At 64.4% G+C, this 12837-nt stretch overlaps 1 protein-coding gene across 2 annotated transcripts; it reads right to left on the reverse strand.

Moving 5' to 3' along the window:
- Positions 1–139: 139 nt before the first annotated feature.
- On the reverse strand, positions 140–12831 carry PCSK7 (proprotein convertase subtilisin/kexin type 7). 2 transcript variants are annotated; one of them, XM_065040170.1, is made up of 16 exons: positions 12747–12831; positions 11560–12003; positions 11081–11215; positions 10697–10862; positions 9786–9876; positions 9309–9363; positions 7994–8132; positions 7502–7602; positions 5106–5273; positions 4038–4145; positions 3083–3185; positions 2198–2354; positions 1995–2089; positions 1771–1864; positions 1397–1514; positions 140–1248 (listed from the first exon to the last, which is right to left on the reverse strand). In XM_065040170.1, the coding sequence occupies exons 2-16, from the start codon at positions 11989–11991 to the stop codon at positions 838–840; spliced, it is 2373 nt and encodes a 790-aa protein (XP_064896242.1). In that variant the 5' UTR covers positions 11992–12003; positions 12747–12831; the 3' UTR covers positions 140–837. The 2 variants fall into 2 exon arrangements, with proteins under 2 accessions (XP_064896242.1, XP_005500826.3); XM_005500769.3 differs by lacking the exon at positions 12747–12831 and having other exon boundaries at positions 11560–12709.
- Positions 12832–12837: the final 6 nt, after the last annotated feature.

The raw sequence follows: 12837 nt of genomic DNA on the forward strand, positions 1-12837 counted from the left end.
CCCCGTTATCCCGGCTCCGGGGACCCCCCAGACCCCACATGGCACCCCCAGGGTCCCCAGGGCTGGGAGGGGCCGGGTGATGCATGTTCCCACAGCCAGGACCTGCTGGGAGGGCAGAGGAGCAACAGATGGGGGAGAGGAGGGTTTTTAAGACTTTATTTGGAAAGCTACACAAAAGGGCTTTGCTGATTAAAAAACAAACCCCCGCTCTTAAAAAAATAAACCGGCGAACCCAAGGAGACGTGAACAAGCCAACCCCGCGCGCAGATGAGCCACTGCCAGCGCAACTCAGCCTCCCCTTCCCGGCTCACAACGGGCATCGCCCGCAGCCTCGGCCCTCGGGGCACAAGGCAAAGCCCCCACCAGCACGGGGGAGCCACAGGAAGCGCCGCAGGGACCTCCCGCTGCCACCACACCCGCTGCCACCCGCCGCGGGGTCCCTGCCACGGTTCCTGGGCTCGCCCTGCAGAAACTGGGGACACAGCGACGCTCCTTCCCCGTGCGGAGAAGCTGCGGGAGCTGTGGCGCACAGGGGACTCCCGGTGTGGCTCCGCCACGGCCACCACGGAAGCACCGGTGTGGGGCCCCGGCACAGAGGGACGCCCCAAGCGCCGCTACCGGGCGGGCTCCCTTTGGAAGGGGTTTAAGGCTTACTCCGTTTTCCAGAGAGAGGGGAAGGGCAGCTCCCCATCCGCTGCCAGCACTTTCTCCGTGGATCTGAGCCACCTTCCACTCTGCCTTCCGCAGGCCACGACACAGCGGTGGCTCAGGACGTCCCCGCTGCCCGCGCTTGGGAAGGATGTCCCGGGAGGGGCACGCAGGCCAGACCCGGCCCCGCTAGCACGGCTGGCGCTCCCCGTCCTCTGAGAGCAGCTCGGTCGGCGCCTCGCGGCCCCGGTGCCCCGCACCCACCGGGGCTGCCTCGGGGAAGCTCGTGGCTCTGCCGCTGAGCTCGGGGTGGGTGGGGGTCCAGGACCCCTCCTCCTCCTCCCCCTCGTCCTGCTGGCCGGGCTGCGGGTGCTCACACTCCATCTCCACGTCCTCCACATCCTTCTCGCGGTAGAGCGGCACCGATTCCATCTCCAGGCCGCTCTCCAGGGCCCGGTGCTTCCCTCCCTGCTGGTACCACCTGCAGGCGGCAGAGCCGGAGCAGCTCAGGTCCAGCCCCGCGTTGTTCCTGCTCAGACAAACCTCCAGCATGTAGTAGAACGTCCAGAACACGGCAAAGCAGCCCAGCAGCAGGAGGGTCTGCGGAGGAGGAAAGCCCTTCAGAAACAGCCCTGGAGCGGCCCACAGCCCCACTGGCGCCCAGCACAGCGCTGGGAGGATTGGTGGGGGGCAGGTTCCCACTCCCCCAGCCCCTGCAGAGGACGGGGTGTCCCCTCGGGGCTCTCACCTTGAGGGTGTTGGCTGTGATGGTGTAGCGCTGCTCCTCGGGGATCTGCAGCCCTGGCGGGCAGGGCAGTGAGAAGTCGCTGCTCAGGTACCGTCCACTCATGGCTTCCTCCAGCAGCCTGGGGGACAGAGGCACCCGTGGGGTCCCGCTGCACCAGGGAGGCTCCCGAATGCCACCAAGGGTCTGCAGTGCTGCTCCCACCATGGAGGGTGGCCCTCCATGGTCAGACACAGCCAACGGAGCTGTTTTCTGCAGCCCACAGCTCCCTGTGCAGGTGCCGAGGGCACCCCAGTGCCCCCGGGACTTCTGGTTGTGTCCCTTAACCCTCCACCTCCCGTCAACCACCTCCACTGAGATGGGCCATGGTGTCCTACCTCTGCCGCTCCCTCATCTCCGCCGGGGACCAGGAGGAGCCGTACAGGGTCAGCTGCCACTGCTTCAGGGTCCCAGGCCTCAGACTCTCGTCTCCTGGGAAGTAAACTGGTTGGACCAGCGGGAACTCTCCCACCTGGCCGGGTGACACATGGAGCGCAGCCGTGGCTGTGCAGGGGCTGAGAGGGCAGCTCCCCGGGACACGGCCCGGGCAGGCAGGACTCACCAATGTCCCTGATGACCAGTCTGTACGTGCCCTGCGCCTCCTCACCCCAGCACCGCACCGTGGAGAAGGTCCAGTCAGCAAAGCCATTGGGGTCCCTGCCAAAGGGTTGAGGAGAAACAACCCGTGAGAGGTCACGGAGCTGAGGCTGGACATGGGTGTCCCCCCTGCAGCAAGGGCCACCGCACCCCATCCCCCAGGCTTACGAGTCCATGCTCCTGGCAGTCCCTATCAGGGACATCATGCCACTGGGGCAGAAGAGCCTGATCTCCAGGTTGCCGCGGCGGGGATGGGTTATGGTGACGGTGACCGCCACGTGCTCCAGCGTCTTCATGCCGGAGAGCTGCAGGTCGGCGGCGCTGACTGGAAAAGGGAAGGCAGGGTTTGCCGCGCTGCTGGGGACAAAGCTCCCACTTCCAGCCAGCCCTGAGGGGACACCCCCTCGGCCTCTGCCTTCTCCCGGCTGCCCCTGTCCAAGCTGAGCCCCCCCCCACACCCCCCGGCACAGGGAGCCATGTCCTGGCCCCACCGGTCAGGGGTGCTGGCCTGCTGGGCCCCCCCGTGTCCTGGGGAACAGCCCGTGAGTGCAAACCCCCAGCAGCTCTGCCAGGAGCCGGGAGCGAGGGGCGCAGCGCCTGGATGGCATCTCTGGTGGAGCAGGGAGGGAGCTGGGCCCTGCTGGGGCCGGGAAGGGCCTGTGGCCGAGCTCTGCTCCACACTGGTAGCAGCACTGTGTTTCTGTGGCCAGCAGCCGGCCAAGTCGGGAGCCGGAGCGTTACCTAAAATGGTCAAAGGCAGAGGAGCAGGTCTGGCCGCTGCCCAGCCTGGCCCAGCTCGCTCATGCCTGTCTGGTTGCTCCAAGACATCAATCTAGGGCTGGAGTTATCACGGAGGGGACCACGGCAGAGGCAGCTCCCCTGGGGAAGGGCAGCGGGAAGGGAGAGGAAAAACCCCAGGCAGCCCAATGCTTAACCCCTTCGCAGCCTCACACAGCCCTGCCATGCTGCCTGTGCCCCGTGGTAGCGGGAAGGATTGGAGCCTGGCCTCGGTGTTCCCGCGCACGTGCTCCGGTGTGGCACACCTGCTCTTACCGTTCCAGGCCACCTCCAGCTCCCGCGGGAGCAGCGGGATGCTCCTGCCCGCCCGCAGCGCTGGGCTCACGTAGGAGGCGAGGTACGGGACGGACTCCCAGATCTGCCGGGGAAAGGCCAGAGGACTCAGCGCGGCTGTGCCTGCCCCCACACCCCTCGCCTTCCCCCCACGCTCACAAGCACGCAACCTGGCAGCACCAGGGCCGCAGTCAGCGCCACAGGGTTGCCAGGGAGGAAGGCCCCGCTGGGAGGAGGCTGAGGGCTGGAGGGACCAACAGACGCTCGGGACTCCCCAGCTCTGCGTTTGCTGCCTCCAGCACCTGAGTGGCTTCGAGCGGTTACTGGAAGCCGCTCTGTTCCAAGCCCAGCGCAGCGGGGCAGATGTGGCAGAAGCCAGAGGCTGCAGGGAGAGATCAGCCTGGGAACTCCTGTGAGAGAGGGGACATTGCTGGCACAGCTGAGGGAGGACTGAGTACCAAAGGGACGCATGCGTCCTGGTGTCCCTGAGTGCAGGTGTGGGGAGGACGGGGACGGGGATGCCACTGCCCGCTCTGAGCACACCGCTCCCCCGGCAGCCCTGGGACACGCAGCCCCCAGCCCCCAGCGGAGAGCACAGTGTTTCCTGGGGCAGGACACCCTCATTACAGCCTGCTGCACGGGGGGAAGGTGCTGGGGCTGCTGACGAAGCTCCCCAGCCATGAATCAGAGCTGTCGTCCCACCAGCCTGGGCTCTCCATGGCTATATATAGTGCTGGGAGCGCGGGAGCCCAGCGGCAGGTTTCAGGCATTGCCGAAAGCCTCATGACTTCATACCAAAAGCAGCCTCGTAGCGAGGGCTGGCAGGACGACGGCCAAAGCGCTGGCCCTGAGTGGCAACGGTGTCACCCCACGGTGACAGCCCCGTCCCTGCCATCGGGCTGGGTTGCTCTGTGTGACCATGGGACCGGGGAGTTACCTTGGCCGCGTTCACCAGCCTCCAGGCGTTCAGCAAGCCGAAGCCGTGCTGGTGGCTGTGGCTGAAGCCAGCCTGGTTGGTGTCCCACTTGGCGTGACGATCCTCATACTGAAAAGAAATGCAGGGCACACTTGTCACCTTAGGAAACGCCTTGGGGGACACCCCGCAAGCCCAGAGCAATAGGAACCTGGCTCGAAGGCGAGAAGGGTCAGAAATATCCCGCAGCAGTGGCGGGACAGCAAACCCTCATGGCCTTATTAGAAAGAAACAGGTTGGCCGTTGTTGGAAAAAAGTCCTGGGACAAACAGGCTTCCCAGCTCCTCAGAAAGGAAATCCAGCAGCACGAAAGGGCACAAATGCCTCTGCTCTGAAACATCCCAGCTGCTGCCTGCCTCCTGCCCGAGCCACAGCCCAGCGGTGGCAGAAGCCTTGGGGAGAAGGAACCAGGTCTTTTAAATCAACAAGGGCCGGGCCAGGACAGCTCTGGGTCCCATCACTTATCAGCTCGCAGCGTTCTGGCAACGCGGGCTGGCAGTTGTGGAAAACGCTGCCCTGAGCCAGAGCGAGCGCGGCGCTGGCTGGACACGGGCCGTGGCTCCCGAGGGCTGCAGGAGCGGCCCCGTCCCCATGCTGAGCTCCAGCTCCAGCTCCAGCTCCAGCTCCAGCTCCAGCTCCAGCCAGCGCCCAGCCCCGCTCTCCGCAGCGAGAGGATGGGCTGCATTTGCTGCTGAGCTCTTCTGTTTCCAAGAGCCCGACTCCAGAGAGCCCAGGAAAGAGCAGAGCGGGGCAGAGCTCCTGGCTGTCACCATGCGGAGGAGGCACGGTGAGCCCCTGAAGAGCTGTGCGCTGGCAGACGGAGGCGTTCCTGGAGCACATACCCCATTTATTATCATGACAGTGGAAAATGCCTCAGCTGCGTTCCTGAGTGGAACAAGGGGCGAGGGGAAAATCCAATCCCTTTGCTGGGAGCCAGACAGCGAGATTTATAGAAGGGTGGGCAGACACCAACAAAAATGTGCAGAGGGTGGCTGTCCCACAGCACCCGGAGGGAGAGAGCCGGCCACTCACCTTGGTGGCGGTGAAGACGATGATGTGCTGGACATCTCTCCAGGTGAGACATGGCCGCACCTGCAGCATCAGCGCGATCATCCCCGCGGCAAGGGGCGCGGCGGCCGACGTCCCGGTGTGGCCTTCCGTGCAGCCCGTGCCCTTCTGCAGGTCCCAGTCTGTTGTCACCTGCCAGGAAACAGCAGAGATGCCGCCGTCAGGCTGCTGAGGCCCTGCTGTGGCGGTGACGCGGGGCTTTGTGCAGCCAGTGGCGCCTGTTCCCGCTCTGCCAGGCCTAAAATCCCTGCCCACGTGAGCCACATGTGTCTCGCAGCCCTCTCTTCCACACGGGCAGCTTTTCCCCAGGCAGGAGGGAGGAATTTGCAGTGCATGAGCTTGCTTTCTCTCTGTGGTCGCAGATATCAGGCTGGGAGGCGGGAGCCAGAGATCCTGTCATCCTCCCTCAGCCACGAGCAGAACACCACCAAGGGCAGGGCAGCAGCAGGGGGAGAGGCTCTGGGAGCAGTGGCTGAAAATCCCGGGAACATTTCTCGGACAGCTCCTGGCCAGGACACGGGTGCCCAGCAAAAACCAGTACGAGGTGGGAAGGACACCACCACAGCTCCCCAGCCCAGAGAACTGGGCCTGAACTAAACAACTTGGGGGAAACTCAAGGCACTCACAGCTTGGGACCTTCCTCACCCTCGCTGCCGGCCACAGCTCCCTCCAGCACAACGGGGCCTCTGCAGAGGGACCCACGGGGCTGTGCAGGGCACATGGAGCCTCCAAAGAGCCATTAGGAGGTTCCCAAATTACGTCCCATCACTGCAGACCGACTCTGCCCACAGGCAGATCGCCTGCGCTGCCAAAAGCTGTGGCTTCGGTTGCCTTGCACGCCTGACCCCGCAGTGTTCTGCCAGCTGCTAAGAGCTCCAGCCTGCGCTGGGACGCTGCACGGCCCACCACGAACACGCTGAGCAGCAGACGCTTTCAGTCGGAAATGCAGCCAGCGCCAGAAGCCGTATTAAATTCTTCCCATTAAGGAAAACACACCAAGTTCACAGTCTGGTAACAGAAAAAAGCCCTGCAGATGGTTGCTGCGCCAGTAACTCTGACAGCGCTGCAGCACAGCTGAAGGGCATTTCGGAGCAGAGTCTCCAACAGAATGAGGGCTGTGACGCTGTGACCAAGGGCTGTGACACTGTGACTGTGGGTTGTGACACTGTGACCGAGGGCTGTGACACTGAGTGTGGCACGGGCGTGCTGGAGGAGCCGGTGTTGCGCAGCAGAGCGGCAGGACGGCCCTGGCACATGCTGCCCAGGCCACGCGTGGCACCTCGTCCTGGCTCCTCGCTGCAACACCAGCTCCTGTCTCACAGCCCCGAAGGCCGATAGCTGAACACAAACCCAAAGCTCTGGAACTCCGTATCGAAGTGCAGCAGAGCCCTTGCTTGGCTGCTGGTTCCCGTTTTCTTTGCGTCACTGCTTTCCAAACCCGCTCGGGACAACAGAAGTTACTTCTGAAAATAGCTCTGTTCTGGGTGTTACCTTCCCTGCCACGTGAGGAGAGCCAGGGTGCTCTAGCGGGGTGCGGATTCCTGCCCTGGCTCGGAACTGAACGAGGAGCTTCCCGAGTCCCAGCCCGGGCTCTCCCCGCTCCCCCAGTTTCCCCAGCACGCGGGGAAGCCTGTTTGACGAGGCTGGATCCAGCTCCTCTCCGGCAGGCATGGAGCCACAGCCACGCGTCCCTGCTCGCAGGACACCGTCCCTCGTCCACCAGGACAGGAACGGGTCACAGCCATGCGGGCTGCGGAGCCCGACGGCCACCGAGGGAGGATCACGCTGGGTCAGGCCTGGGGAAAACAGGCCCGGCTCCTTGGCTTGGGCAAAAAGGACATTTTGTTGACAAGAAGTCATTTTTTGGCAAAAAAAAAAGGAAAAGCTGATAAAAATATTCTGAGAAGTTCAGCTGGGAGAAGCGTATGTGCCAGAAGAGGGAAAGAGCCGGTGCCAAGCGATCCAAAGAGCCCGAGGCTGCTCCCAGTGCTCCGTGCTCGGCTGTGCTCCCGCATCCCCTCAGCGCTGTCCCTGTCCCTCGGGGTCTGACATGTGCCTGTGCCTGAGGGGACACACACGGGACAGCCGGGATCTGCACACGGGGCCAGGAACACCCTGTGCCTGCGACCACCGCGGCAGAGACAGGGTCACCAGGCTGCAGGTCACAGCCCGACAGGCAGTGACGACACGGGGAACAGCGACACACAGGAACCTCCCTCTGAGCAAGATTTACATAGGACCGGATAGAAAGCACAACCATTCCCTGCACCGCAGAGGAACCACCAGCCACGGGGCCACCAGAAGGGACAGAGCTGTCCCAACTGCAGCGCTGGGGAAGCGTGTGCGCGGTCTGTACTCACAATGCTCCTCATCATCTTGTCCCCACCGCTGAAGGTCACGGCCAACATGGAGGCGCACTCCTCGGCGTAGAATGGCATGGAGCCCGTCTCGTCCACTGCGCCTGCAAACAGAGAAAGGCATTGACCGTGTGGAGCTGGTTCCGTGTTACCCGCGGGACTTGCGAGGTGACGAGCCCCTGAGGACCCGTGGTGCTCGCTGGGCCGTTCACGGGCTGGCAGCTGCGCTGGGAAACCGACCCCACGTCTGTGTTCTGCACGGCTGAAGATCTACAGGAAAGGCAGCCCCAACAAATAACCTTTCACTGTGCTTAATGCTGCACAGATCTTCTACCCCTTGTGTAGCTTCTGCCTGCAAGAAGGCGGGTTACGGGTTTCTTTTCTAACGCGGGAATGCCCACAGATTCCCACTTCCACCCGCGCAGGTTTGGCACTTTTCTGCTAATCTCCTTTTTCCACACGGGAAGGAAGGAGCCAGACGACAGGCGCACTCACCTATGGTGACTGTGTAGATGGAGTTGGCGTAACCATCGTAGTTGCAGTTGTCGTTGTGCTGCCCGCCGTTGCCGCTGGCCACCACAAAAATGCTGCCAAAGCCCCTGCGCCCCGCTATGACACCGTGCTGCAGGGCGGCCTGCGGACAAGGGACCGGCACCGCTCAGGACACGGCGGCAGGAGGGTCCTGTCTGCCCCCCTCCCCGCTGAGCATCCCCCGGCCCCGCAGCAAGTGTGTTACAAAGGCAGCAATGCAGCCAACCTACAGCTCACTAGGATTTGAAGTGGATTCTGCATTAAAAATTAAACAAGAAGGCAAAGGAGCCTTTCAGGCAAGCGCAGCACAAGGTGTTTGTGCTGCAAAGGAAAGGCAGCAGGCCCAGCCCTCCCCGCCTCCGCAGGGCTTGCTCTGGAGCTTCTCTGCAGCATCAGGGCTTTCCTGCCAACAGACACGACCCACGCGCGGCCACAGCTCCACACACGCTGTGCTTTGCCTTCACCGGAAAACACAACCACTCCAGCAACTCAGGAGGCACATTTCCAGGTGACACCCTGCACAGGGGCCATATTCACCCAGAAAAACGATATGTCCATGGACAAGCAAGAGAGCAACCCAGCTAGAAACACCGCAGCAGCAGGAGGCACGTCCTGCGTTGGCTCAGCATGGCAAAGCTTTGCTTGGCTTTGTGTCCCAGAGCCGGTTACTGCTGCCTCCGCATGCACAAAGAAAATAAATTAACTTGCAGGACTGGAAGGCGTTTGTCATCGTGGACGGATGGCTGAGCTGTCAGCGTTGCTCCGAGCAGCAGCGTAACCGCTGCCTTGTGGTTAGAAAAGTGCAGGACAAGGCTGCTGAGCACGTGGGCAGCAGCACAACGCTCGATGGCCCAGGAAGGAGCAGCCTCGGCTCTGACACTTTCCCACCGAGAGCGACTGCAGCCATCGGCCCAGCCCCTTATTTCCTCCCAGCATTTGAAGGCGTGTTCCCACCCCCAGCACTGGGAATGCTCCATCTCCCGAGCAGAGAGCCTCCCTTGGGTTGCAAATCTGTCAGAATAACACCAGCAGTTGCGAAAGAGCATTTTCCTGCTTTCCAGCGTGGAAAGCTCACCCCAGACTGGCTGCACGCTGCCCTCCCGCAGCAACAGCGGCTCTCACAACGCACAACACCTCCGCTGGCAGCCACGGAAGCGAACAAACATGCGCTGTGCCACGGCAACACCCTCCTCGCCTGCTGAGGCAAGAAGGGCCAGGCGCCAGAGGGCAAGGACCAGCCCGGGTGAGCCGCGCTGCTGGGACTGCGATGGCGTTTTACCTTTCCCAGTTGGTGGGGACCATCCACGGTTTTCCCATCGTCATCGGGACCCCAGCTGCAAAGAGAGAAACTGTAAGGGACGGCCCGGGGGTGGCAGGCAGCGGCTGCGCCCCCCGGCACAGCGAGCTCCCGGCAGCCACCAGCTGCGCCCAGCAGCAGGACTGGGAGCGGAGCGTGCTGCCCTTTCCCAGCCGCCAGGCCGGCCCCTCGCTGCTGGGATGCTGCTGTTGCCTTTGCCCTGTGCCCTTGGGTCGGATTCCAGCAGACGAAATGTTTGACTTGTACTGAACAGGCAGCTCCTCACACATTCCAGCCCCACCGCACGGCTGAGCCAGCTGCAGCGGGGGCACAGAGCCTGCAGGTGCCGTACACAGCCCGGGCCAGCTCTGCAGTGACAGAAACCTGCTGCGTCCCTTCCCAGAGGTGACAGAACCGCTTTGCACACCCATCTGGCTGGAGCAGGGTCCCCGGGCTCACCTGCAGCTGTAGATGTCGTTGATCTGATAGTGCTTGTTGAAGGCGATGGCCTCCATGCTGTCGGTGAGGGGCCCATCCAGCACACGGATGCCTGCGGGACGGGGACACGGAGACGTGACCCAGGCGGGTCCCAGTCAGCTGTGCAAACAGCGCAGACAGGTTCCTTGGCAGGGTCACAGCAGGGACACTTGCTGTCACAGCCTGACTGAACCGGAGCTGCAGGACACCCCAACCGCTGCGCTGGGATGGGGGACAGGGCTGCTTCTCCCACAAACCCAGTGACAGCTCAGCGCTGAGTCTCCAGTGACACAAACAGCTGATAATTAGAGTTTTGCATCACCGTGCAGGCTGGCAGAGGACATTACAAATGGAAAGCAGGCGCACACCACAATTAAGCCTAATTATACACAGCGCAACAGCCCACCCGCCCCAGCCCAGCCCGCCGCGGCACACACGGCTTTTCGTTGCTGCAGCCGAGTGGAGCAGCTGGGACGGCGCTGGCTCTCCCTGCCCCCCCCCGGCTCTGCTGTGCCGCTGGATGAAGGCAGGGGATGCCCAGGGAGCACCCGGTGGGGCGAGTGCCGGGCTAGGCTGCAGAGCCACCCTGGGGTGAGCTCTTGGGACCCTGCGGCACCCCGGGCGCCCCAGTCCCCCGTCACAACCAGGGAATGAGGCACCATCTGCTGAGGATGCAGAGAATCACGTTCCGGGCGGTGACACAGCAGCAGCATCCTCTGCTCTGCATCCCGCCCGGCGCAGAGCTCTCGCCTCCCGCCGCGACACAGCTCAGGCAGACGCTGGTTCCTCCCTCAACAGAGCAGCCAGCCCGAGCACGGCGGTGGCAGCGGGTGACTCAGAGCTGCTCCGGGGAGCTGGGAGGACACGGCTGGGCTGCCTCAGCGTGTCTGTACCTGCGATGCGGCTCCCGTAGGCAACTCCCACCGTGCAGAAGCTGTTGTTGGGCACGGCGGCGATCTCTCCGGCGCAGCGAGTCCCGTGGTGGTTGCCGTTCTCCTCATCAGGGTGAGGCATGGGATCGGGGTCATTGGAGTTCAAGTCGTAGCTGCCTTCTGGGCTCTGAAAACACACCCAGGGCTCAGGGCTCTGCTCTCCCCTCTTTGGGAAAAGCAGGACCTAAAACATGCCACGCGGGCTGAAACTCAGCCTAGAAGTCAGGGGAACGGAGAGGCTGGTTCCACGCAGGGCTGCAGCCCAGCGCTGCTGCGGGACAGGGACCAAGAGCGGCACCAGTTCCCCCTCGCACCCTCTTGCCATGCAGCCGGCGCCGGACTCACGTAGTTTGGCTGTATGTCCTTGATGGTGTGCTCCACGCCGTCATCCACCACCACCACCGTCACACCGCGCCCCGTCACGTTCCGCTCCCAGACGCCCGTGACGTTGATGTCCTTCCCGGGACTCTTGTGGTTGTTCTAAGCACCAGAAAGGACGACGAGTGGAGAGGAAAAGTGGGTCAGCGCAGGAGAAAAGGGGCTCCCAGAGCTGTTGGGCCGGGGCCAGGCTGGGAGCACAGGCAGGAGTCACGGGACAGCCGGGGGAGATTTGTTGGATGCAGCATCCCCTGGCTGAAACCCCTCTGCCCACCGCGGGGCCAGCATGGAAGCTGCCTCCTCCTGCTATCACGGTGGGCAAAGCAAGCTCCCTGTGCGTGTACCCTTGGCCACAAGGACAGAGAGTGACCGTTTGGCTGCCAGGTGACAGCTCACCTGTGGCCACGCAAACAGCCCGGCACGGCCAGAGCTGGAAAACTGCTCACCAGGTGCCACTGCTGGGGGTACTTGGGGTCGTTGAAGCGCAGGCTGCGTTTGGAACGTTTCAGCAGCTTCTGTTCCGAGTGCCACCGCACGCTGTCGTGCTGTGCAAACAAAGTGTCCACCGACCTCCGAATCGCTTCGGGCGTGCGGCCGTCGGGCCGGGAGGTGAAGAGGTAATGGCCCCTGAGCTCCCCGACGCGGCCCATGTTCAGCAGCCCCGCGCTGCGGGCCAGCTCCTCCGCCCGCTGCTCCAGCTGCTCCTCAGGCGCGTCCAGGCTGACGGCCCAGCTGAGCGCTCTGTGTGGGGGCTCAGCGCCGCGCTCCGCCGCGGCCGGGGGCGCCCAGGCGGCGCTGAGCCACAGGCACGTGTGGATGCAGAGCGCGGCCTCCATGCCCGCGCTCCATCGCGGCGCCCGCCGCTCCCACGGCGGCATCAGACAGGCGGGCTGCGAACGGCAGAACGGAGCAGCGGTGAGAAGCTCTCGTGGCCGCGGCCGCTGGCACAGGTGCCACTTCCTGGCTCTGCGGCCAACGCGGCGAGGCGCCCGCGGCCGGTTCCTCTTTCGGGGAGCCCCGCCAAACCCGTCCCTCCCCTGCGGTGTGGCCCGAGGAATCTCCTGCCAGCTAGAAACCGGCCCCGAGCCCGGTCCAGCCCCAGCACCACGGGAACGGCTCCGGAGCTCCCGCTCCGCTTCCCGCGCCTACGGAGGCGCCCGCAACCCCCGGGCCCGGCACCTCCCCATGACCGACCCCCGGCCCTTCTCCCCCTCCAGCGCCTCCGGTCCCACCGTGCCGGACACGGAGCTCCAGGCTTCCTTCCCTCCCTACACGGCGCTCCCGAGAGCCCGGCAGCTCCCGAGGGGCCGCACCGCGGGGCCCGCGAACCGGGCGGAGCGGGACACACCGCGACGGACGGAGCCAGGGACGCCAAAGCGCGTCCGGGAGGCCAAAGCTCAAGGACGAGCCGCCGCGCCCTGGCGGAACAGGCCGCCTCAGCCCGGCCGCGCCCCGGGGCGCCGAGGCCGTGACCGCGGGACCGGTGACCCCGCCGAGAGAGGCACGGGGGGCGCTGGGGGCCGCGGGGCTGCCGGCCGCCCCGGCCCGTGTCCCGTGTGTGTCCCGGCCCGTGTCCCGTGTGTCCCGGCCCGTGTCCCGTGTTTCCCGGCCCGTCCCGTCCCGCCGCGCTCACCGGGCATGGGCCGGCGCCGCTGCCGGAAGCCTGCGGCCGCTGACAGCTGCGTCACATCCGGCCGCACCGGCGCGGCCTCCTCGCCGCTAGG

This window comes from Columba livia, chromosome 24, assembly GCF_036013475.1.
Source record: "Columba livia isolate bColLiv1 breed racing homer chromosome 24, bColLiv1.pat.W.v2, whole genome shotgun sequence".
In the NCBI taxonomy this organism is placed as follows: Eukaryota; Metazoa; Chordata; class Aves; order Columbiformes; family Columbidae; genus Columba; species Columba livia.